This window comes from Lepidochelys kempii, chromosome 1 (genome assembly GCF_965140265.1).
Source record: "Lepidochelys kempii isolate rLepKem1 chromosome 1, rLepKem1.hap2, whole genome shotgun sequence".
Lineage (NCBI taxonomy): Eukaryota > Metazoa > Chordata > Testudines > Cheloniidae > Lepidochelys > Lepidochelys kempii.
Window position 1 is genome coordinate 56,487,983 of NC_133256.1, and position 26,751 is coordinate 56,514,733.

The 26,751-nt window shown below is 46.6% G+C and overlaps 1 protein-coding gene across 1 annotated transcript in view; it reads right to left on the bottom strand.

Moving 5' to 3' along the window:
• The window catches only part of SETDB2 (SET domain bifurcated histone lysine methyltransferase 2), a 96,705-nt gene that overhangs the window by 65,297 nt on the left and 4,657 nt on the right, over nt 1-26,751 (bottom strand). Inside the window, exons 4-12 of the mRNA XM_073339182.1 lie at nt 25,934-26,056; nt 25,837-25,844; nt 25,581-25,773; nt 8,588-8,653; nt 4,275-4,365; nt 3,027-3,590; nt 2,145-2,264; nt 768-937; nt 83-311 (exon numbers count right to left, since the gene is read on the bottom strand). Of these exons, the coding sequence (XP_073195283.1) occupies nt 83-311; nt 768-937; nt 2,145-2,264; nt 3,027-3,590; nt 4,275-4,365; nt 8,588-8,653; nt 25,581-25,773; nt 25,837-25,844; nt 25,934-26,056 (1,564 nt within the window). The remainder of the gene's footprint in view (nt 1-82; nt 312-767; nt 938-2,144; nt 2,265-3,026; nt 3,591-4,274; nt 4,366-8,587; nt 8,654-25,580; nt 25,774-25,836; nt 25,845-25,933; nt 26,057-26,751) is intronic.

Sequence of the window (26,751 nt, forward strand, 5' to 3'; positions counted from 1 at the left end):
GAACTTGTCTAGTTCTTTTTTGAATAGTCTATAATAGTAGCATACAGTCTATCTTTACCTTAAATCTGCTACTACAACTTACACAACTGGTTTATATTCATCATCTGCAGGCTGAGATAAAGTTTCACACCTCCTGTTAATGCTGTCTTTACCAGTCTGGACAAGTTCAATCTCCGAATCTGAACAAGTAGTGTCCAGTTTTCTCTTTACTGAAAGTGAGCTGGGACTTTTTTCATTCACAGCATCCTTCTTTTCAGCCTCACGATCGACATCTCCTATTTCCCGAGGCTCAGCTCTGCTCATTAACCTGCCTAGAAGAAAAGCAGGTTTTTAGTTTAGTCCATGTTCACTCTGACTCACCTTGCACTTATATTTTTAGCAGGGGCAAGACCACTATTTGTGAGTGTGCAATGCAACCACCATTCATTCTGCAAGGGAGCCGTCCTTGTGGAATCTAGCACAGAACAGACAAGCTTGTGGGGTAAGTGATAGTGCCTTTGAGATAGGAGTCACAGAAATCTAGCCTTGGAATGATCCGAGTGCTTGGCTAGCGCCACTTGATTACAGTTGTTTTCTAAGTTTTTTTCTATTCTTTGGTGCACACTCAAAAGCAGATTTTATGGATGTATCTGGCCTCCCAACCCAGCATATCCTGCTCACTGCTTGGTTCTTAAAATGCTGCAGCTTGCAGACCTCTAGCAAGGGCTCCACAAAGTACAGTTTGAGAATGACAGTGCTAAAATCTTTCAGGCATTGTTTTATGTTACCTGAATAAGTACAAACAAATGTTCCTTTGTCAATATCGTCGAGACAGCGGACGCCCCAGCCCTTCCGGTCTGTGTTGAATACCTGCAACCGAACTTGGATACCATGCTGTGCTACTCTGTTCTGACACCTCATTCTGTCACACTTGCACGATAAGTTGCATTCGTAAATTCTGCCAGAAAAAAAGAAATTAAAAATGAAATATTGCTTGTTCATACCTGGCAAAAGCAAATAAAAGAGCAGCTCACGGAAAAGACAAAGACATCTGGTTAGAAAAGAATGGGCAAGTCACTGCACTTCTGGAGTTTAGCCTTCCCCATTCCTGACTGAACACTTACAAGAGTCCATCAGATTTTCAGGGATGAGTGAGTAATATATACCGTAGTTATATTACCTAAGTAAGCTATGCAACATAGATTCTGCAGTCTTGACAACTGATTGAACGAAGCACTCCCTTCTACTCTTGGAACATATTTAAAAGCATAAAAGAGCAAACAATCAACCTGGATGGACTTTGTCATGGCCGTCAAGGACTCTAGGATTTTTCTGATTTTTACAATATCCCCAGCTTGTGACATTTTGGGGTGGAGTTGATTGTCAAAATGTTGGAACAACTTCAGTGAGGGCTTTCATTCTGTAAGGAGTCATACAAGAGCCAGCTGGGATATGGCAACTCCAGGTTACCACAGTACGTGCACTATGGGTATGCCTACACTACAATTAAAAACCTACAGGTAGCCCATGCCAGCTGACTCGACCTCGTGGGACTCAGGCTAAGAGGCCATCTAACTGCAGTGTACATGCTTGGGTTGGAGCCTAGGCTCTAGGACCCTACCGTGTGGGTGGGTCCCAGAGCCCAGGCTCCAGCCTGAATGTCTACACTGCAATTAAACAGCCCCTTAGCCCGAGTCAGCTGGCACAGGCCAGCCACAGGTGTCTAACTGCAGTTGTAGACATACTCTAAGTGGGGAGTATGCCTTGTGGACAGAGCACTGGACTGGAACCTGAGAGACCTGGGCTCTATTCCTAGCACGGACACTGGTCTGCTGGTGATGTTGGACAAATCACTTCACCTGTCTGTACCTCAGCTTCTCTATCTGTAAGGAGATAGTGATCTCTTTGTAAAGTGCTTTGAGATCTACCATGCTAGCCTTGCAAGCTGAAGTATAAAAAAATAATTCCTGTAATACAAAACCCCATGCTGTGGCTTTCAAAACGAAAGTACTTTTCCCATTTCACCATGATCATTCAATACAATCACTAGAACGCCTCCCCCCATCCCTTCCCAAGATGCTGGCTAACCAAAAGCTGTTTAAGCATGGCCTGAATACTGTAACTGAATGTGGATAAAATACCAGTGTAAACTCTAGGTGTCTTACCCACTGGGGACAGGTCCATCCAGCCTTTTATACCTGTAACCACAAGATGCTTTGTTACTTGGTGAGGCAGAATTTTCATTGCAGCCTTTTGCAGTCAGCCGTAGGCACGCACATTTTGACCTAGAAAGGCAACAGTAAACTATCATGTGAAAATAAGGATGTGGTTAAAGAGACAAAGCTAACTTTAAATATAGTCAATCTGAAACCTATTTTTTTTAAGTAGTTTCAGGCCCACCTCCACCAATTTTTTTGGTCCACAGTCACATTTTCCTACTTCTTTAAGAATTTTTCTTTTGCCTGTGCCCTGTAGAAGGTCCAAACAACAAGGGGGAGTGGGGACTAACTACACCAGGGGACTCAGCAAAACTGACTACACAAAATACTGTCTAGTACACAAAATAAACAAACTGAACAAAATCTGTACTATCATGGCATCCGAGCCTGCCACTGCTTCGGCATCTCCCTCCCCCCACCAGAAAATGACTAGAGTTCACAACACAGATTGGGGAGCAACAGAAGATAACACTGACTCTGTCACTATTATCTTACACTCTTATAGCCACAAAGGGTTATTGTGAACACCACCCGGTCTGGCTCTGGCCCCACTCCCTACATAACCGGAGAGTCTCAACTCCTGTGGAAAAAGAGCCTGCAAGGGGATGGGAGGAGCATGCAGTGGATCTGCTGCTCCCCACTATTCTGCACGCATAGCGGAGCTAGAGCTTTTAATTTGGACCATCAAAGGCTTTTTTTACCCTGCGTATTATTAGACAAAGTTACTATATTGCTAAATGCACACAGTAAATTTGACAGTCTCCCTTTATGTTATTCAGGGCACCTATATGACTGGGCTTTAGTTAGAGGTCAACTTTTTCTACTTACCTGTCTGTGCAGCCATCCGTACAGTCGCATGAGTCAAGAAACATGCTAGAGAAGTTGTTCAGATAGTACCCACGTGGCCATGAGGCCTTCCTATATTTAAAATAAGGTAATCTTGTGTTGTCAACTTCGTTACAGAAGGAAATGGGTACAGACTCTGCTCCATTGCTGATATCAAAATCAAATACAAGTGCTTCTCGGTTCAGAGTGTTTCTGCCCAGCTGTACGTATGTGTTGAAAGAAAAGTGATCGACAAATAAGAAGTTGCACTCTGTTTCAAACAGGTAACTCTGCACATCTTGAAAGTTTCTCAGACTCCTCCCACAGGGGGCCTTATAATTCACATCAAGTGACTTTGAAAGCAAGTCTGCTTTTGCATGTCGTCTCTGGAAATGACACAGGATTGGCATTTTAAGAGGGTTTTCTCCCTTGTATGAGTTCAGTGGTCTGTTGGCAAGACATACATTAGAGCAGTCATGATTCTGGTAACATAGTTTTAAAGGTAACTCCCTTGTTTCACTACATATGTCTTCATTCCCTGAGTGTGATTTTTCTTTCGCCTCCATTCTGTTAAGAATCACAAAAAAAGAAAAAAAAAATTGAACCATGCCTTGCATTACCAAAAAAAATTCAGTTTTTTAATTGTTCAACATTCTTCAGTAGGAGAAAATAACTCTTGGTCCCAATCATGAAGTCCAGGGTTTCAATGGATCATTATTTGTATTAAGCTAGTGCCATGAGGTTTCAATGGCAATCAAGGCCTCTTTGTTCTGGGCACTGTATGAGCAATCTGTTACAGCATGCTTCTGCCCCAAAAAGCTTACACTTTAAATAGACAAGATAGACAAAGGAAATATCATAAAACCCCCTTTACAGAACAGCAGCTGAACGTGCCCAAGGTCCTGCACAGTCTGTGGCAGAGCTGGGAACTGAACTCAAATCTCCTGAGTCCCAGCCCAGTACCTTAATTATCCATGGCTTTAACTGCACACCTTCATACACAGCGAAATTTTATCACTCTATCCCTTCTCTAGCTACAGGCAAACACACCCCCTCATGTTGTAACTTGGAGGGCATTCAAGTCTTCCACACAGATCAGTTTATAAACTCCAAGGCTTCGGCCATAACCACGATTCAAAATTGCGTTTAAACATTTAATTTTACAGCGTTAGTGCCAAAGTCTCTTGTGCAAGACAAAGAATATTTAAAAGAATGGACTACAGTAAACTGAAATGTGACCTGTATACTCACAAAGGAGAACCTGTTGTATTTTCATTTGATATAGAAGGCTGTAACCTAGGTTTGCTTCTCTGCATCCCATCTTCAGTAGTTACATCGTTTACTTTAAAAAATAATATACAAAGACTTCACATTACATTTTTACAATTAAACTTAGAAGTCACCACATTATCAGATACCAAATACATTAAAGACACTTCACTTTTGTGAATTACACTAGCCAAAAAGAAAGAAAAAGAGCGTGTGCTAATGAAACAGTTTAATAAAAACAAACTACAATAGAGAACTTAGATAAACCTTACAGACTCTCCAGTGGAACAGAGATCAGTGCGTCACCCACAGCAGTGCTTCTCAAGCTAGCTGATGTGGGGGACCGGCAATTTTTTTTCCCCGATGTGCGCGCAGACCGGCAGCTGATGGCTCGCGGACTGGCACCTCCACTTTGAGTAGCACTGACCTACAGGACTTGGATAAATTTGCAGAGAAATGGGCTACCACCATTTATCTCCTCCTTCCCCCCAACAAGGATCAGAATATTGAACTGCATCTGCCCTAAATCTTCTAAGTTTGATCAAGCTGCAACCCTGGAATTTCATACAGCTACTATACATAAAAAATATACATACATAGTGCGACAGTAGAGATATTGGTTTATTAAAAAAAAAAAAAAAAACCTAAAATATAACCCAGAGTTTGCATTGTTTGAGCCACATTGTGAACTGACTTGCATATTATGCAACCCCAGTGTAGTGTGTAGAGCAGGGGTTGTCGGCAACCTATGGCACACGTGCCAAAGACGGCACGCAAGCCGATTTTTAATGGCACGCTGCTGCCTGCCGGGGTCCCAGCCGCCGGCCCCGCTCAGGGCCAGCTGCTGAAGCCAGGCCGGGACCCCAGCAGGCAGCAGTGTGCCATTAAAAATCCTGCCTGCCCCAGCCCACTCTTCTCCACCCCCCACCCCCGGATGGGGGCAGGGTGAAGAAGCTTGGCCCCGCCTGCCCCTCCTCCTCTTCCTCCCTGCCCCCGATCAGCTGATGGCCCTTGCGAGGGAGGGGGAGAACCAGAGCTGCTGCTCCGTGGAGGAGGCAGAGAAGAGGTGGGGACAGGGCCGTGGGGAAGAGGGGTGGAATCAGGGCATATCCCCTCCAGCCCCCTGCCGTGAGCCGCTCTGGGTAGGGGGCTGGGAGCACCCCCATGACCCCAGCCCACTCCCCCAGCCCCTGCACCCTCCTCACACACATCCCAGCCCTCTGCCCTGATCTGCACCCCTCACACACTCCAGCCTCCTGCCCTGACCCCTGCACCCCCCCACACACCCAGCCCTCTGTCCTGACTCCTGCACCCTCCTCACGCACTCCCAGCCCTCTGCCCTGACCCCTGCACCCCCCACAACCCCAGCCTTGACTCCAGTACTTCTCCACATACCCAGCCCCCCCCATGCCCTGACTTCTGCACCCTCCTCACACACCCTCAACCCCCTGCCTTGACTCCTGCACCCCCACACATTCCCAGGCCGCCCACACCCTGTGCCCTGACTCTTGCACCCCCCACATTCTCACCCCCCCCGTGAGCACCAGATGGGAGCTCCTGCACCCCCCTCCCACATTTCTACGTGCACCCCTCACACCAAATGGGAGCTGCCCCGGTAAGCACTCCACAGCCAAACCTCCTGCCCCAACCCTGAGCCCCCTCCCTCATTCTAGCTCCTGGCCAGACCCTACACCCCATCCCCCAGCCTGCGCCTTCACCCCTAGCCCTGTGCTCAGTGCACTCCCACCCTCAGCTCAGTGCAGACAGAGAGGAAGAGAATGGGCTAGAACCAGGGAGAAGGTAGGTACCCACTCTATGTGGGCAGGGCTGGGATCCCGGGCTGAGCGGGGCCAGCAGCCAGGACCCTGGCTGGTAGGAGCCCGTGGACGGAACCCCAGACCGGCAATGGGCTGAGCTGCTCAGCCCACTGCTGGTTTGGGGTCCCGGCTGTTGGCCCCACTCAGCCCGCTGCCGGTCTGGGGTTCTGGCTGCCAGCCCCTTGCCAGCCAGGGTCCAGGCCGCAGGCCCAACTCAGCCTGCTGTCGGCCTAGGTGAACAGAACCCCAGGCTGGCAGTGGGCTGAGCAGGCCGGTGGCGTAAGATCAGCATTTTAATTTAATTTTAAATGAACCTTCTTAAACATTTTGAAAACCTTGCTTACTTTACATACGGCAATAGTTTAGTTATATAATATATAGACTTATAGAGAGAGACCTTCCAAAAAACATTAAAATGTATTACTGGCATGCGAAACCTGAAATTAAAGTGAATACATGAAGACTCAGCACACCAGTTCTGAAAGGTTGCCGACCCCTGGTGTAGAGTTTTATGAGGTGCAAATCAGGACACAGTTTGGCCCTTTATTTTTATGTTGGGAGACTGATTGCCTCATCTCAGTAAATGCTTTATTGAAATACTCTACAGAGCATTCATTCACATACAAAAAGCTTCTGGATTTATTGTGTCCTCTACATCACCACATGATGCAATACTATATTTTAAACAGAATTAACTAATGACAGACTAAAAGTATAATGAAATAGATCATCAAATTGAAAGGGATCTTACAAAAGTTTCACTCAAAGGCAAAAACTAACTTCTCTTAACGTGCAGTAATTTTAAGCCCTGCACACCTGCATCGCCCACAATTAATACAATAACGTAAACTCTACAAACCTGCGTCATTGATATTGTCAGCACTGGGAATAGGACTGGTTAACTAATGCTTCCTCTTCTAAGGCAAATCACTACATTTTTCATGAGGCCTTACAGAAAAAGTAAAGTATGGGGCAGAGGGTGGGGAGAGGGAGAAGTCTGATATTTATAATTTCTGTTTGACAAATGGTGGGTTTTAACAGGTTGCAAACAGGAAGAGAGAATATGTTAGTCTCTAAGGTGCCACAAGGACTCCTCATTGTTTTTACAGTGGTTTAGATTCACCAGTTCATGGACATTCCTCCCCCAGATCATTAGACTAAAGAGAATTCACATTGTGGACCTAAACCAGGTGAAAGGCATTCTTTTAATATAGGTGCTAATACAAGACTGAGGCTATGTCTATACTAGCACTTTTGTCGGTAAAACTTTTGTTGGTCAGGAGGGTTTTTTCACACCCCTGACCAACAAAAGTTTCACTGACAAAAGCGCCGGTATGGACAGCGCTATGTTGGCATGAGACGCTCTCCCACGGACATAGTTACCACTGCTCCTTGGCAGTAGTTTAATCATGCTGATGGGAGAACGGCTACAAGGGAGACTTTACAGTGGCTGTGCTGCTGTAAGGTCTGTAGTGTAGACGTAGCCCGAGATTTGATCGTCCTTGCAGTTTAACATCATGATCCTGCAACTCTCACTTAACATCAGTGGGAAACTCGAGCAACTAAGACAACGGTTCTCAAACTGTGGGTCGGGATGCCAGAGTGGGTTGCGACCCTGTTTTAATGGGGTCGCCAGGGCTGGCGTTAGACTTGCTGGGGCCTGGGGCTGAAGCCGAAAGTCCAAGCCCTACCGCCCATAGCTGGGGCTGAAGCCAGAGAACTTCAGCCCTGGGTGCTGGGGCTCAGGTTACAGCCCCCACCCACCTGGGGCTGAAGCCCTTAAGTTTTGGCTTCAACCCCCCCCACCCAAAGGTGATGGGGGTCAGGCTTCAGCTTTGGCCCCCTGCCCAGAGCAGAGGGGCTCGATCTTCAGTCCCCCTTCCTGGGGTCGTGTAATAAATTTTGTGTCAGAAGGGGTAGTGCAATGAAGGTTGAGAAACCACGAACTAGGATCAGACCATGAATGAGCTGCTTGTCAATGCATTAATGTCTGCAGCAAGCTTTTCCTCTTCTCCCTTCCTCTTCTGCTCTTTTAGGAATTACTAAAGTGATAAGCCAAAAAAAAAATTTAGTCATTTCCATTGTGAATTCCCTGCCCCATTTCTAAAACCCTTTGTTTACTTCTAAAAGAAATAAGCTACTCACATTTATCCCCACAGGTTTTATGGCTTGACCAGGAAATACATCAAGAGCTCAGCCTTTCTTCTCTCCCTAATTGCTATACCAGAAAACATGATGCTTCTCATTTTAGGTGTCACATCTTCCCTTGAAGGGAACCGTACATACATACTACAATTGTGAAAACCAAGAAAAAGAAAACACAGTAGGGCCTGATTAGACTAACACTACAGTTGGTCTACATGCAATACTAGTAGGTTTTTCAGGCTTATTTTATTCAACTTTATGCTCCTGTTGATTAAATCAAGATGACAAAATAGTGGAGAGTGTAGAATAAATGGAGTTGAGATGCACACATACCATTTGTCAATGCTAAGAGATTGCTTCCATCAGCTCTATCCACCAGTATCAAAGCTTGGAAGCATTCTGTTTACAAAACAAAACAGATATATTGTTTCTAAATAACAATGTGTAATTAAAAGGAATGATTGACAAATAACAGGAAATTCAGAGCATAAAAGTGTCCCACAGTAACTTCTATTCCTGCTACACTAGAATCTAAGCACTGCAACACATCCCCTGACAGAGGCCTACATTTGCTACAATAATGTTACAGCTGGTCCTGATAGTGGTAACTCAGGACTGAGAATTCCCTGGATTTGGGAAAATTTGTGGAGGTTTTTTTTTCTGATGGGCATTTCAGAAGTCTCCATCCCCATAATACATTTTAGTATAGTTTAATGTCTTTACACCTTCTCTCCTAGCTAACCATCTTCTTGCTGAGAAGGGCTGGATGCTGTTTCTGCCAAAGCCAATTATCGCCATTTTCAAATTAGCTACAATGTTTATTAAAGAGCAAGGAAGCAAGAGAGAAAGTCAGTCTCAAACGCCAGTTTGCCATATAGTAACTTATTGTGCTACCCTATATAAATCCATGGTACACCCACATCTTGAATACTGTGTATGGATGTGGTTCCCTCATCTCATCTGAAAAAAGATACACTGGCATTAGAAAAGATTCAGAAAAGGGTAACTAAAATGATGAGGGGTTTGGAACGGGTCCCATATGAGGAGAGATTAAAGAGGCTAGGACTTTTCAGCTTGGAAAAGAGGAGACTAAGGGGGGATATGATAGAGGTATATAAAATCATGAGTGGTGTGGAGAAAGCGCACAGTCAACCTGTGGAATTCCTTGCCTGAGGAGGTTGTGAAGGCTAGGGCTATAATAGGATTTAAAAGAAAACTGGATAAATTCATGGAGATTAAGTCCATTAATGGCTATTAGCCAGGATGGGTAAGGAATGGTGTCCCTAGCCTCTGGGGTTGTCAGAGGGTGGAGATGGATAGCAGGAGAGAGATCACTAGATCATTACCTGTTAGGTTCACTCCCTCTGGGGAACCTGGTATTGGCCACTGTCAGTAGACAGGATACTGGGCTGGATGGACCTTTGGTCTGACCCAGTATGGCCATTCTTATGTACCACTACACCAGCAGTTAAATGGCAGTAGAAGCTTGCATTGATATTTCATGGTGATACCATAACAGGGACTTTATAGAACAGTGTGAGAGTTAAAGTCTTATCTCACATTTTTATTGCATCAGCACAGGAGTTTAAATTTACTCGTACAACACTGTGCTGCTGTAATGTTGCATAATACCAATACTGAGGGCTTGTATACACAAAAGTTATACCACTTTAGCGATACTAGTTTCATTTAAGCAGAACAGCCCTCCTAGTGTGGAATGCATTATACCAGTATAAAGGCGCTTTCTGTTAGTATAGCTATTCTCATAGAAGGGGAATAAGCTATACTAGTAGCATAACTGCCATCCACACTGGGGGTTGTACTGGTATAACTATTTTGGTAAAAAACTTACACTCCTAACCAAAATATTAAACCCATACGAACACTGTGTGTAGACCAAGCCTAAGGAATCTCTGAAGACTTGCACTGAAATTAGTTTCACCTCTTAATGCCATCAAAGCGATCTTGTAATGGACTCCCCACGTTCTTCCATTATAAAGTTTTTCCTGCTGAAAATCTAAAGTTACAACGGAGACTCCAAAGTTAACAAAGACTCGCAGGAGATCATAATTACAATGTGAACCCATTCAATTAACTGGAGAATTCAGCTTCTAGTGCAAAACATGCTCAAGAGAAATGAACACACAAGGCTCCACAGTTATTTCTCACGCATAAACATCTCCGCTCCGTATACATAAAAAGCCATACTGAGGATTAGCTGTTGGCAAAATTACATTAATAAAAGCAGAAAAATAGGTTTTCAAGTGAGCTTGTCAAAACGCATATTAATCAAACTAAGCACCCCTTTGGAGGCAGCAAGGAATTTTTTGCTGAGCATGCCTTGCTTCCCATTTACTCGTTCAGGCCTGGATTTAGGTCTGGGGCTCCCCACCTAATGGGGATGCTTTTGAACACAGGCTACATCTACACTGGCATGCAGACTTAAGTACTCGACCATGTACATGCTTATGCATGCTCCCCACAAAATGCCAAATATCTACATAATGCTGTGCTGGACATGGTGAAACGCAGTGTAAACGTATACACTCACATCCATGCTGCTGTTAGGCTAGGTTAGCGCTACCAATTCAGGGATGGCGTCCCAGGGTTCTGTGCAGACAGGGAAACACTCTAGGAACCAGTTTGCTGTGTGTTGTTGTTACCATCTCCCACACAGTTGCCAATGGCGGTTCCTGATCACGTCACCCCTCATTGTTATTCTTGCTGAGCTGGGTGGAAGACTTGAAGCAACGGAATGGTGCTCGGTTCTGCTCCTGCTCCTTATTGCGAGACAAACATTTATGCAGTGGAGTAGGTGATTGGTGAAAAGCTCAATGGAATTTGAGCAGAACTTTGACATATTGAAGGTGGCTGACCCGGAGGGTCAAGGACAATTCGTTCAGCTCACATGATACAGATATGGTAAATGCCAATACTGCCGCCGTATGCCCTTGGGTGGACTGTTGCTTCTGGTGAAGAAGGACCGGCGAAGTGTGGTGGGATCACATGGTTTTGGAAAACAAGAGATGGCCAGCAGTGGCTTCAGAATGTCCCAGTGAAGAAACAGACCTTCGAGGAGCCATGCACCAAACCTCTAGCACTAGAACACTTGGTTCAGGGAAGCCATTCTGGTGTAGAAGAGGGTGGATATTACCATGTGGAAGCTGGCAACACCAGATAGCCATAGGTCCATTGCAAATCACATTGTGGTTGGAAAGTCCACTGTCGGGGTTGTGGTTGTGCAGGTCTGTGAGGCAAGTAACACTGTGAGCTACCCAGGGGTGGTTGTCATAAGAAAAGTTCCAGAAGTAACAACAGAATTTCCAAGGATGGGGTTTCCAAACTGTGCAGGGGCCATCAATGATACCCATATCCCAATACTTTGCCCACCACAGGGGGCGAGTATGCAAACCAAAAAGGTTACTATTGACTCATTCTGCAAAGCTTCATGAACCTCAGAGACAGATTCATGAATACACACTTGGGAAACATGGGAAAGGTTCATGACACCAGGGTCCTGAGGAGATCAGGATTGTACTTGAAGGAGGAAGAGGAGATTTTATTCCCCAGAAATGATATTGTTCTGTATGGTCCATCTGTGCCAACTGTTCTTTTGGGGAATCCCGCATACCCATTCCTAACTTGGCTCATGAAACCATATTTTGACATTAATGACCCTGGAAAATGGGAGTGCGGTTACAAACTCAGTAGAGCTGCACAATGGTCATGGAGCATGTGTTTAGTAGACTCAAATCCCATGGGTGTAGCCTATGCACCCGTCTGGATGTCAATGTGGCAAATGCCATTGCATGCCACACACTGTATAGCATTTGTGAGGGTGAAGGGGAGTGCTTCCATCCCGAGTGGGCACAGGACAAGTCTGGTTTAAAAGCTCTGCACAGGCAGCTGGATCCCATGCATATTCACACTGGTCCTGGTTCCCGGCAGCCAAAGGAAATCAGGATGCCATATGTGCACACAACTTGCACAGGGGAAGATGAAGAACTGGCACAGTGTGGTGGAATCACCCAGGGAGGCAGAGGATGACCTCTATTTCTTCTAAAGGACATCCTCACACCCTATGCAGCTGTGGGACAAACACATGAGGTACATACTTTTAGGGCTACATAACTTTGTGAGGGTTTTGTTCTCCTATTTCCTGTCATTCGTTTCTCAAACACGGCACCAGGGGCTTTTCTTGCGGTCACAGACTCCTAGGTGGATGATAGGGGAGAGCAGTAACCCATCCTCTGGAGCCACCAGCAGGAGTTGGGCCCTGCCTTCCTCTGAAGCCACAAATGCCCAAGGAGCAGGCAGGCAGTGTGAGTTCCCTACATTCCTGAGGGTGGTGGGGCTCAGGCTTCTGGCTGGGGTGGCAGGCTTTGGCCACGGGGCTTTGGGCTCCAGCCCCAGCCATGCTGCAGCGGATGTCAGCCCCAGGCTCACCACCCCTCCCTCACTCCTGGCCCTTGCTGCCTTCCTACCCACCTCCCCATCCAGGGCTTAATTTGTCCCCCAGCTAGCAGGGGCTGAGTAAATTTGCTGTGAAAAGTGATATTTATATGTTTATTAATAATCACTTTTCTCTGCCTCCAAGCTAACTAGTATGTCTGTTTCTTTGAAAAGTGATATTAACACATGTACAAATATTACTTTTCACAGCAGCAGACTTACCAGCTAGCAAGTCTTAAAAAAAAAAAAGAAACCCCAAAAAACCCCAACAACCTAAAAAGCAAAAGACAAGAACATGCAAAGCACCTTATTTGTGTTTCTATTCTGTGTAGGTCCAGTAAAGAACAGAGACAACAACTGTACATTATTTTGAGTTCGCAAAAAAAAGCCTGTATAAATAAATTACAATGATTTGAACACAGATATGTACATATTTATTTGTTTTTCCTAAAGTTAATTACGTTTTTTAGGAAAAATTGTCAGAGTGACGACTGGCAAGGAGTTGGTGGCAGCACTCCGAGGCCACCAAAATATTTGTTGTGAGAACCACATTATAGCCGCTCATTCCTGTGACATTGCACACACTAAAGACAATTATAAACAGGGCACCTCCACTGAGTTCTCACCTTAGGGTTGGGTCTGTGCTGTGCTATGGCCAAGCTGTAATTTAGTCATTGTAAAATGTTTTTCTATTCGCTAGTCACACTTGTTTACAACTTTCTGTTACCCAGAGCACTCAATCTCGGGGCGGGGGGAGAGGGAGGAAGGAAGGGAGTGCGCACGCATCAGCAATTCAGAACCCGACCAGGGGTATTCTATTTGCTACCCAAGATCCATAATCCTGGATGCCCCATCATCTCAGGCATTGGCACCCTAGCAGCAGGATTGTCTGGCTATGTGGACTCTCTCTTTTCAGGCCCTACACTCCCAGCTATCTTCGAGACGCCACTGACTTCCTGAGGAAAACTACAATCCATCGGTGATCTTCCTGAAAACACCATCCTGGCCACTATGGATGTAGAAGCCCTCTACACCAACATTCCACACAAAGATGGACTACAAGCCATCAGGAACAGTATTCCTGATAATGTCACGACAAACCTGGTGGCTGACCTTTGACTTTGTCCTCACCCACAACTATTTCACATTTGGGGACAATATATACCTTCAAGTCAGTGGCACTGCTATGGGTACCTGCATGGCCCCACAGTATGCCAACATTTTTATGGCTGACTCAGAACAACACTTCCTTAGCTCTCGTCCCCCAACACCCCTACCCTACTTGCACTACACTGAGGACATCATCATCTGGACCCACGGAAAAGAAAGAAGCCCTTGAGGAATTCCACCATGATTTCAACAATTTCCATCCCACATTCAACTTCAGCCTAGACCAATCCACACAAGCGGTCCATTTCCTGGACACTGAGCTAATAAGCGATGGTCACAACCACCACCCTTTACTGGAAACTTACTGACCGCTATGCCTACCTACATGCCTCCAGCTTCCATCCAGGACACACCACACAATCCATTGTCTACAGCCAAGCTCTAAGATACAACTGCATTTCCTCCAATCCCTCAGACAGAGACAAACACCTACAAGATCTATCAACTATTCTTAAAACTACAATACCCATGTGCTGAAGTGAAAAAACAGATTGACAGAGCCAGAAGAGTACCCAGAAGTCACCTACTACAGGACAGGCCCAACAAAGAAAATAACAGAACGCCACTAGCTGTCACCTTCAGCCCACAACTAAAATCTCTCCAGCGCATCATCAAAGATCTACAACCTATCCTGAAAAATGATCCCTCACTCTCAGACCTTGGGAGACAGACTAGTCCTTGCTTACAGACAGCCCCCCAACCTGAAGCAAATACTCTCCAGCAACCACACACCACACCACAAAACCACTAACCCAGGAACCTATCCTTGCAACAAAGCCCGATGCCAACTCTGTCCACATATTTATTCGAGTGACACCATCATAGGACCTAATCACATTAGCCATGCCATCAGGGGCTTGTTTACCTGCACATCTACCAATGTGATATGTGCCAGCAATGCCCCTCTGCCATGTACATTGGCCAAACCGGACAGTCTCAAGGCAAAAGAATAAATGGACACATCTGACAACAGGAATCATAACATTCAAAAACTGGTAGAACACTTCAACCGCTCTGGCCACTCAGTAACAGACTTAAAGGTGGCAATTTTGCAACAGAAAAGCTTCAAAACCAGACTCCAACGAGAAACTGCTGAGCTTGAATGAATATGCAAACTAGATACCATTAACTTGGGTTTGAATAGAGACTGGGAGCGGCTGGGTCATTACACATATTGAATCTATTTCCCCGTGTTAGGTAACCTCACACCTTTTTGTCAACTGTCTAAATGGGCCATCTTGATTATCACTACACAAGTTTTTTTCTCCTGGTGATAATAGCTCATCTTAACTAATTGGTCTCTTACAGTTGGTATGGCTACTTTCACCTTTTCATGTTCTCTGTATGTGTATATATATCTTCTTACTATATGTTACATTCTATGCATCCGATGAAGTGGGCTGTAGCCCACGAAAGCTTACGCTCAAATAAATTTGTTAGTCTCTGAGTCCTCCTGTTCTTTTTGCGGATACAGACTAACACGGCTGCTACTCTGAAACCTTCTTTTAATTGTTTGCTGTCAGTGGTGCTAATTATTGCAACTAGTCAAGGTTTTGGGGGCAAAGAGAGGGGCCGTTTATGGACAGGGTAGTGGCAGATACTGTCACTGCTGTAATGATACTGAAGTTTTGATTTCTGCATGTGAACTAAGCCATAAAGATGTTTATCTTCTGCTTTTCTTGTTGTCGCAGAGTACTACCGTTTTCTGTAAGCACATAACACTAACTGCACTTTCCCCATCCCTCCTGAGTATCCTTGGGACATTTCTGAACCTGGGTAGGTGTGGTTTGGGACAGACAGAAAGCATTTGCAATATCATGGCAACAGAGAGTAATACATCATTCAATTTCATGTTCTATGGATTGTGGGGCCCAATCCCGAACCTGAAAACATCTTTGTTGATTACATTTAAGAGAGAGGGGCCACACACAAGTCAAGGAAATGATAACAGTTATTAAAAAGTACTATGTGGAATGTGTAATTAAAATATTTTTAAAAAGGTCAGCGAACAATTTTTAAAACATTAAAGGAATACATTTATGAGCACTGACCAAACATTGCAATCTCCGCACCCTTACCCTTGCTCTCCTCCTGACAAGAGGGGAAATGATGGAAAAATCTCTCTCGGGGAAAACAGGGAAGATCTCCTGCACGGGCTTTCGGGTGGGCACTGGGTGGGGCTCCAGGACTCCCACAGGCTCACCCTCCAGGAGGAGAATAAGAGGTTCCCCCTAAAAGGGGTTTTGAGTGAGGGTGAGGTCCCAGGAGTCCTGCAGGCTCTCTACCCAATCACTCAGGGGGGGTCCATAAAAAAGAATCCTCCAGCTGCAGCCAGAGGAAGAGGTGGTGGGTGGGGGCGATATCTGGAGGTTCACGGACAGATTCAGTGGCTCCAGCAGCAGGCAGACACTGAACTCATTTGGCCACCAGTTCAAAGAGCCTCTCCATTAGGGAATGCTTCCATTCCCTATGAAGGGCCTCCAGTTGCAAGAACTGGCTCATCAATGTTTCTTCCTGACGAAGAGCCCAATCCTCCTGTGCTCCGAGGAATTCAAACTTCTCCTGGTTCCTCCTGTCCATCTCTATGAGCAACTCTTCCCTGGTCCTTCTCTGTCTGCCTCTACGATCTCTGGGTTGTTGCTCCTACGCTCCTGGTGGAATGGCTTACCTCTTGGGAGCCAAAGGTCCTGCCAATTAGAAGAAAAGGGCAGCATTATACATTTTTTCTTTTTTTGGAAGAAGTCAAGAAATCCCACCCCATGACACAACTTTTCTGTAAAAGGCTACCATTTTGATACTTTTTAGGGTTTCAGAAATGCAACTATTAGACTATACTGGCTTGTCAAATGACTTTTGCAGCCCATGAGGAAGGAACAGAGGCTAACAATGCTAATATAAAATGTTCACACTGACTCAAGGGGCTGGAGGAGTGAGGAGGGGCAGTTCCTTCCAGGGGCTATGTTACCAGTTTGCAATTTCTTCTTTAAAGGATGGCTAACATCTGGAGAACACAGCAGTTTTCAAGGTACCAAAACTGAAAACAGAAATGGCTTTCCAGTCCTCTGGAGGAGGAGATCTTTCTGCTACTGATCCCCCCCACTACATAATAGATGGAGTTGGTCAGCTATGAAGGTGGACCAAGCAGACTTGCACTGCCATTGAATCTCAAGACCCAGCTGGAGTTGCACCAGAAATTTGCTGAAATAAGCTTACAGGACTGGGAAGCAATTCATCTGGGAACTGATGCTATTCTCAGCTATCCTACGGGGTTTCTGTGCAGAGAGGCAAAGCAAAAACATCCCCCACCTGCCTCAGCCTCCCCGGATAATCCTGTCCTGTGTCTGTCAGGAACCAGGGCCTGCAGCAGAGCCAGTCTCCAGGCAACCTAATGAACACAGCTCGCCTATAGTTAGGCTGCCTGATTGGCTACATGGCCTGATTGGTTGGAAGAGTCAGCAGACTGGCTCTTAAGCAGCAGTTTGGCAGCTGCTAAAAGCATTTGCCTAGTGCTGTGATAGTTCCTGTCCCTACTTGTTCCTAGCCCTAATCATGCCTTGGACCCAGCCTTGCCTCACTTCAGATAACCAGATCCTGACCCTCAGCTCCGATTCCTGACCTCTGACCCTTGGGTTTCTGTCTCCAGCTCTGACCCTGGGCTCAAGTTCCTGACCACCAACTCCTGCTCTAACTCCTGTCACACTAGACAGGACCACCCACATCCCAGCCATTAACAGTTTCAGCAGCCCAGCACAAACACTAAGGGAACTAGAACTGATATGGTGAGCATGGATTCTACAAAGGCCAATCTCTCTCCAACACACAGCTGGAGCCCTACAGACCTTGCAAGCCCTGGCAGTCACCATGCAGGTGCAGAATGCAGTCCTGCAAGCCCAAGCTGTACCACAGTCAGCTTCCTCCCCCCGGCAAACCCAAGCTCCTACTTCTGCTACACTCACAGTTGTACCCCACTAACCAAGCCTCAGTGGGTCTGATTGTTAGCCTGCTAACTGGGGGCCACTGCCTTGGGCATCTCTGCTGCTGGAAAAAAAATCAAGCCTGCTTCTGGGACAATTTAAGGACTTCATTCAAGCTATGGCAGTGATCTTCGCTGACGCAAATTCCAAGTGTATGGCCGAAACTGTGCTTCAAGTGCTCTAACAGGGTGCTGGCCAGTTGCTATAGATACACAGCAGAGTTCTAGCACTGAGTAGTAGACCTCAAGTGGAAGAAGGCCACCCTGTGCTACTACCTCTGGGCCTAAACGACAATATTAATGTCGTGTTATCATTTCTGGCTTGGCCTAAAGGATGAACTGGCATATGTAAACCCCCCTTCTGGCCTGGATGCCTATGCATCAAGATCAACAACTGCCTGACAGAACAGCACCAAGAAAAAAAGGTGGTCCTCTTGGCTCCCACTAGCCCTGCCCCATCCCCCGTATCACTAGTCCTCTCTCCACTGGCCTAACCCATGCAAGTCAATCAGGTCTGGCTACAGAAATGATGCCATGCCTCAAGCCTATACTGCAAACTTTGCACCAAGCTGTCCTGCCAAGTCCAGTCTACACCTTGGTTGAGAAACACCAAACCCCAGCCTTGACAGGAAGCTCCAGGCTGGATACGTGCCCTTCTCCTCTCCCAGCAGCGTACACCAACTCTCGTCCACCGGTACCCTGGTGATGGCCAATCCAACTCCCTCTCCAGCTCCAGCACCAGCACCCTGAGATGCCTGGTATCAAACAAGAAGCACTGGTGGACTTGGGTGCCTCAGGCAATTTCACAGTCCTGGAGTTCACCCGACCACACAGTATCCTCACCCAGCACAAAGATTTGAGTTAGTGGAGTTCACAGATGGGTCAGCCCTTTCATCCAAATCAATCACCCACCAGACAGCTCCCTTAGAGGTAACTACCCTTTGAGGCCACCAAGAAATTCTCTGGTTTGGACAGATGTGTACCACATTCATCAGTTGTCCTTGACGTCCCCTGTCTCATCACCCACGACCCTCGTCCACTGGCAGTCAAGCACAGTATGCTTTGATTTTCCATCTTGCCGACAAACTTATTTCATGAGAGACGCTCTGGGACCAGTAACCCTTTGTGGCACACTCGTTCCTCCAAGGAATTCAGAGATGCAAAGAAAGGATTCAAAAGCTACCCCAGCAATGCCCACAACCTCCCAAATAACTCCACGGATTCATGTTAAATATCCACACTCTGCCAACATGTCAGACAAAAAGAAATCTGACATCCTACCCCTCCCTTGGGGCCACGACTGCCCCATTCACCTCCAGCTGGGAGCAGAGGATCCCTTCAGGTGCATTTACATGCACTCCGAACCCAAACTACAGGCACTCTGGGCCTATCTTGAGGAGAACCTGCAGAAGAGGTTCATTTGTATCTCCACATCCCCGCAGCTTCTCTGTGGCAAAGAAAGATGGCTCCCTCCAGTCTTGTGTGAACTGCTGAGCTCTGAACAAGATTACAGTCTGAAACCAGTATCCCTTTACCACTTATTAATGAGCTGCTCAAAAGACTCTGCTTTAGCAAGGGGTCTTCACAAAGTTGGACCTCTGTGGAACTTAGAGCTTGGTGAGGATCCTGGAAGGAGACAAATGGAAGAGCACCTTCTGTACCAGGGATGGCTACTTTGAATATTTGGTCATACCATTTGGGTAGTGCAATGCTCCTGTGACCTTCCACCATTTCATAAATGACATCTTTACGGACCGCTGGACCAATTTATTGTCAATTACTTGAAGGACATCCCCATTTTCTCTGGAAGTCAGGACCTCCACAATGATCATGCACACACTGTCTTAGAGAGATTCTGCCAAAACCACCTCTATACAAAGCTCGAGAAATGTGAGTTTGATAACGATACAGTGGAATTCTTGGGATATATCATCTCACCCAAAGGACTCGCCATGGACCCACAAACCTACATACGGGACAGCAATATCTGACTGGGCTGTGCCCAAGGATATATGCAGGATCCAGTCATCCCTGGGGTTTGCCAATTTCAACAGGCCATCTATTAAAGGATTCTCTAGCCTGGCTGCACCTATAAGAGTGCGCCTACAAGTAGCAGCCTGGTTCACCTGGTCCACGGAGGCTCAGTAAGCCTTTGATTGACAGAAGGCGGCATTCACCTCAGTACCAATCATGATTCACCCAGATCTCACTAAACCATTTAGCACTCAGGCCAACACCATAGATGCAGTATTATCTCAACATGCAGGCCTCTGCAATCTATTTTATCCCTGTGCCTTTTACTTTCAAACTAATGCTGGTGAAAAAAAACATCTTTGGGACATGGAGCTACTGGCTATTAAGTCAGCTTTCAAGGAGCGGCACCACTTCCTAGAAGAAGCCCGATTCCCATGGACCACAAAAACCTAGAGTATCTATGGACTGCTAGATACCTTAACCAACACCAAATCCACTGGTCCCTCTTTTTCACTTCCCTCAACTTTGCTATGATCTATCGCCCAGGGAAGAGAAAAGGGAAGGCTGTTGCCCTATCCCATAAAGATGAATATCTCAAACCTGGTGAAGAGCCCTCTGCCACCATGCTCAAGGTGTCCAACTTTGTTAATAGGACAATCGACAACAGCCCAACGCCCTCCATACGCTTCCTTCTCCTTGATGACCTGTTCGTAATCCAGATCTGCCTGGCTCTGAACAACAGGGATCAGACTACAGAATAGCCTCCTTTGCAAGGGTTGTATCTGTGTTCTGGAGGAACAACCTAGTCATCAGCTATTGACACTATGCCATGATTCCCTGTGGGAGGGTGAATTTTGGCCAGTTCAAGACCTGGAATCTGGTCTTGAGGAGCTTCTGGTGGCCAAGCCTACAAGATTACATCAAGGATTATCTGCGATCTCTGTGCCCATACCAAAAACCCACAATCAACCCCCCTAGGTCTCCTCCAGCCTCTTCCCTTACCTCTACAGCCATGGTCTACTATATATCAATGGACTTCATTGTAGAACTGCCATGCTCCAAGGGATACTCAGTAATCCTGGTTGTTGTCAACCTCCTGGCGGATGTGCTTGCAGAGCCATTGGCCGTTATCTTTGAAAACTCATGGCGATTGGGGGAGGTCCCGGATGCCCGGAAAAAAGCTAACGTCGTGCCCATCTTTAAAAAAGGGAAGAAGGAGGATCCTGGGAATGACAGGCCAGTCAGCCTCACCTCAGTCCCTGGAAAAATCATGGAGCAGGTCCTCAAGGAATCAATTCTGAAGCACTTAGAGGAAAGTGATCAGGAACAGTCAGCATGGATTCACCAAGGACAAGTCATGCCTGACTAATCTAATTGCCTTCTATGATGAGATAACTGGCTCTGTGGATGAGGGGAAAGCAGTGGACGTGTTGCTCCTTGACTTTGGCAAAGCTTTTGACACTGTCTCCCACAGTATTCTTGCCAGCAAGTTAAAGAAGTATGGGCTGGATGAATGGACTTTAAGGTGAATAGAAAGTTGGCTAGATTGTCGGGCTCAACGGGTAGTGATCAATGGCTCCATGTCTAGTTGGCAGCTGGTATCAAGTGGAGTGCCCTAAGGATCGGTCCTTGGGCCGGTTTTGTTCAATATTTTCATTAATGATCTGGAGAATGGTGTGGATTGCACCCTCAGCAAGTTTGCAGATGACACTAAACTGGGAGGAGTGGTAGATACGCTGGAGGGTAGGGATAGGATACAGAGGGATGTAGACAAATTAGAGGATTGGGCCAAAAGAAAGCTGATGAGGTTCAACAAGGATAAGTGCAGAGTCCTGCACTTAGGACAGAAGAATCCCATGCACCGCTACAGACTAGGGACCGAATGGCTAGGCAGCAGTTCTGCAGAAAAGGACCTAGGGGTTACAGTGGACAAGAAGCTGGATATAAGTCAACAGTGTGCTGTTGTTGCCAAGAAGGCCAATGGCATTTTGGAATGTGTAAGTAGGGGCATTGCCAGCAGATCGAGGGACGTGATAGTTCTCCTCTATTCGACATTGATGAGACTTCATCTGGAGTACTGTGTCCAGTTTTGGGCCCCACACTACAAGAAGGATGTGGATAAATTGGAGAGAGTCCAGCGGAGGGCAACAAAAATGATTAGGGACTGGAACACATGACTTATGAGGAGAGGCTGAGGGAACTGGGATTGTTTAGTCTGTGGAAGAGAAGAATGAGAGGGGATTTGATAGCTGCTTTCAACTACCTGAAAGGGGGTTCCAAAGAGGATGGATCTAGATTGTTCTCAGTGGTAGCAGATGACAGAACAAAGAGTAATGGTCTCAAGCTGCAGTGGGGGAGGTTTAGGTTGGATATTAGGAAAAACTTTTTCACTAGGAGGGTGGTGAAACACTGGAATTCGTTACCTAGGGAGGTGGTGGAATCTCCTTCCTTAGAAGTTTTTAAGGTCAGGCTTGACAAAGCCCTGGCTGGGATGATTTAGTTGGGGATTGGGTCCTGCTTTGAGCAGGGGGTTGGACTAGATGACCTCCAGAGGTCCCTTCCAACCCTGATATTCTATGATTCTATGATATTCTAGGATTCTAACAAAGATGGGATGCTTCATCAGCTCTTCCTGGAAAACGGCTTCCGCTATCATGGGTTACTGATGGGCACTGTATTGGGCTGAAGCCTGCAGTTCATTTCCTGATTCTGGTGGGAATTTCTCAGACTTTTTGGCATCAAGCCAGTCACATCTTCCACCTATCACCCGCAGACTAGTGGGCAGAGAGTCAATCAAATCCTGAGCAGTATCTTTGCTGCTTTTGAGTTGTTACCAGGATGTTTGGCTTTCCCTGCTACGTTGTGCCAACTCTGCATATAACAATGCAGTCCACGCCGCAGTCCAAAGTAGTCCACTTTGCAAACTATGGCTTTCACCCTCACTTCCACACAGACTGACCTGTGAGCTCCCCAGTACTAGCTGCTGAAGATTTAGCTTCCCACCTACACCACGTGCATCGGGAGTGCAAGGAATACTTGCAGTCCTCCAAAGAAGTCTATAAACATCATGCACATCAAGACTACCAGGCTGCTCCCCAATTTGGCCACAGGCTCCCATGTGTGGCTCTCTGCTCAGAACCTTAAATTGAGCTGCCCATCCACCAAAATAAACTACCAATACCTGGGCCCCTTCAAGATTACAGAACAGGTAAAGCCAGTGGCTTTCAGGTTACAGGGTCCCAAGTCCTTGAAATCAATCCCATCTTTCGTATCTCACTTTTAAAACCCTGCATTGATGACCCATACCCAAACTTCTCCAACATGCCAGCACCACGCATAACAGTCTGTGGACAGGAGGAATACTTGATTCATGAAATCCTCATCTCTTGGCAAGTTAGGGAAAGGCTCCAGTACCTGGTGGCCTGAGAATGTTACTGTCTGGAGGAGCCATGCTGGGAACTGGTAGAGAACATCCACACTCCAGACCTATTGCAAGAGTTCCATCAGAAGTTTCCCAAGAAACCAGGCCCCAAGGAGGCACCCTCGGGGTGAGGGTCACGGGATACTGTCAGGAAGCAGGGCCTGCAGCAGAGCCAGTTTCTGGATAACTGAATGAGCCCAGTGGGCCTGTAGTCGGCTACCTTATTGGCTACACCACCTGACTGGTGGGAAGAGTCAGCAGACTGGCTCTTAAGCCCAGAACCAGTAGCTCAATGGCTGCTCAAAGTATTCACCCACAGTTGCAACAGCTCCTGTGCCTACCTGTTCCCAGCCTGCTCCTGCCTTGATCCAGCCCTGCTTCAGCCTTTGATGCAGCCTTAGGTCACTCCAGAAAACCTGGTCCTGACTCTCAGCTCCCATTCCTGACTTCAGCGCTGACCCTTGGCTCTGATTTCTGAATACAAACTCCTGCTCTAACCACTAGGCATGGCTGCCAATGTTGAAGTCACTGACGATGCCTGCCTAACAATGATGAAATGAACATGGAAAAAAAGAGCCACACTGCAACTTTGTTTCCCTGTGGTTTCAGGTAACCACCACAAGCTCTCCACTGCAAAGGAACACTGCACCGTGTTTATCCCAACACCAGACTTGATTCTTCTTCCCCCCCATTTCCCCTGGCTTGTGCACCACGGCTCAATGCAGGGAGAGGCCAGACACCAGGAATGGGGGTGGTAAAAATGTTGTAATCTTCCATGGGAAAAAGGACTCCTGTGAGTAACTTTTCCCCAAACAACCAAAGCATTCTATTACTGTGTTAGGTTCCCTTCCCTAGCCCGGACCTAACCCTGCTGCCCCGCAGCATCACTCCCACCATCCCCATTTTGTGCCACTCCCATTTGTAAGGGGATGGTAAGGTCAGGGGGCTGTAATCTTCCAAGCAACGAAACACAGCTGTCACTAACTTTACACAAACACCTATATGTTTTCTACAATTGTCCCATCCCCAATCAGGAGCTTTCTAACTTGCCCCTTCCTTTCCCCCACACCAGACAGCTCTGGGACCATTGCTGCCAGACTGCTGGCTGAGAAATGCACAATGATTTTTCATTAATAATCTGTTTGTAAGACCCTGCTTTAGCTAAATGCATAATAGTTGTTGATTGACTTATAGTAGTGTCTTTCTTGGGGACCATTTCGGGATGGAGCAAAGCAGGGGCTGGATGGAGGTCGGCGGAGTTGAAGGAATCTGGTAAGAGGACAGGGTGTTTGAACAGCACTGCAGTTCAAACTCAGAGACACAGCAATGCATGGCATATTATCCAGGGAGGAAAAAAAAGTCAGTGCACAAGTACTGCAAATGCCCTGAATTTTAAAATCAGGAGTACAGCACCAGAGCAAGAGGGGATATTGGCGAGGAGGGTGTGCATGGGGGTCCACTGTAACTTACCAGCCTTGAGTTCTGGTTCCTGCCACAGCTTGGGGTCCTCCTCAGTTTCATTACAGGAGAGGCCTTCCTTAACCAGCTCCTCTGGGTCGCGGTGGAGAATCACATACTCCTTGTCCTCTGGGTCTTCCAGGCATCCTCTACGGTCCCTGCTGCCTCCTCACCCTGGCCCGCATTAGCTTCCTGTCAGACATTGAGGCTGGCAGACTTGAGGAAGGGAGCGTGAGCCACTTCAAGCTTTGTACTGGGAGCCCTTGACACCACCTCCTTCTGACCATCATAGAAGGAGCATGTACGACGAGCCTTCCCAGAGCGATTGTTGGAGTCTTTTGCTTTTCTGTCCAGGACCCTCAAGTGCTTGATGTGTTCTCAGTATGAGGACAGAGTCCCCTGAACTCCATCCTCTGTGAAATTTCCCGGTACAGATATTTGTTCCTGCACTCCAGGCAAGTAGTAGAGGACATTGTACTCTGAGCACACGTTGACTGGCATGTGAATGTGGCTAGTGGGTTGGGCGGCTGCTCTTGGAGCAAGATTCACATTTACCTATATTGAGCTAAAGAGTGTACGGAAAAGTTGTTTTGATGTAGTCAGTGCAGCTTGCTACTACTGGTGAAAACTGGGGGTGGGGGTGGGGGGGAGGAAGGAAGGATGGACGGACGGACAGAGACATTTATAGATTCGGTAAGGAGGGTTAGACAGAAACAAGTTCAGTGCATTGTGGGAATGGGGATGGAGGATTAGTGAAATTCGAGACCTGATACATGCCCCTTTCTGTCCGTCAAAACTGCAAACTGGCATGGGTGTGGGGCCATACATGTATTTGCCCACATTCCTCAGGCGTGTTAGCTTACGTACCCTCTACTAACCTTCAGACATGTGCTTCTGGAGTTTAGGTGTGGACAGTAGGGGGGTTATGGACATGCACTGATGTGTATAGTCGCTAGTGCAGATGTACCAATAGAATGCAAGTTCTCTGGGGCTGGCTCTCTTTTTTTGTTCCATGTTTGTACAGCATCTAGCACAATGGGGTCCTGGTCCATAGACTGGTGTTCCTTGGTGCTATGATAATATGAATAATAAATTATAATACCACCATCCTTGGGCACAGTATTTTTTTTGTACACTTACAGCTAAGGTCTGGCAAATTATCAAACAGCTTCAGGTAAGGTGGCCCAAGATTTGATTCTAGTCATGCATAACTATTACAAGGGTTTCAAACCTTCATTTGTTGCAGTTCCATCCTTGATCTTTTGTTTCAGAGACAGCAATACGTTTTGCACCTGCTCAAATATGAAGTCCACTCTTTCATCTTCCATTTGCCTCCAAAACATCTGTGCATCACCTGAAATGCACATTTCTGTTTACAACAAGAGCATACAGTTCCTAATGCCCAGATTTTAACAAGCATTTAGGTGCCTAAACATGCAGATAGGGACATGGTGAGATTTTCAAAGGCTCCTGGGCACTTTTAAAAATCCCACCAAACCCCTCTTTACATTTTTAGCCACTTAAATCTGGCCCTAAATATAAACTGAAAATGAAAGTGTAATCAAGTGATGTGCTTGAGGGGCTTTCTGGAGACTCAGAGGCATAGGCGCTGACTTTTGGTTTTGCACACTGGCTATCCCCCGCTTCCCCAGGGCCTCACCCCTGCTCCGCTCCCTCCCCTGAACGCCTCCTGCTGACTCCTTTCTGCCCCCTCCTGCCTTAAAAGGGCAGTGGGGGGGCAGGGCAGAGAGGAGTGAGCAGCAGGGCAGCCACCGTTCAACAGCGGACGGGCGGGGCAGCCCCAGGGCCGCCAGAGCAGCAGCCCCAGCCAGTTCCACCCCTTATTTTTTCTCTGTGGGTGCTTGAGTCCCTGAGCACCCGCAGAGTCAGCACCTATGCTCAGAAGTGTCCTTTGTTAAAATTCTGGTACCATCAAACAGGAAGGAAGTTTAAAATCTTCTCTCTCTTTCTGGGTGCTGTTAAGTTATTCCTGCTAGAGATGAATTATAACTGAGGTTCATAAAAATAATTAAGAAGAACAAAATTTTT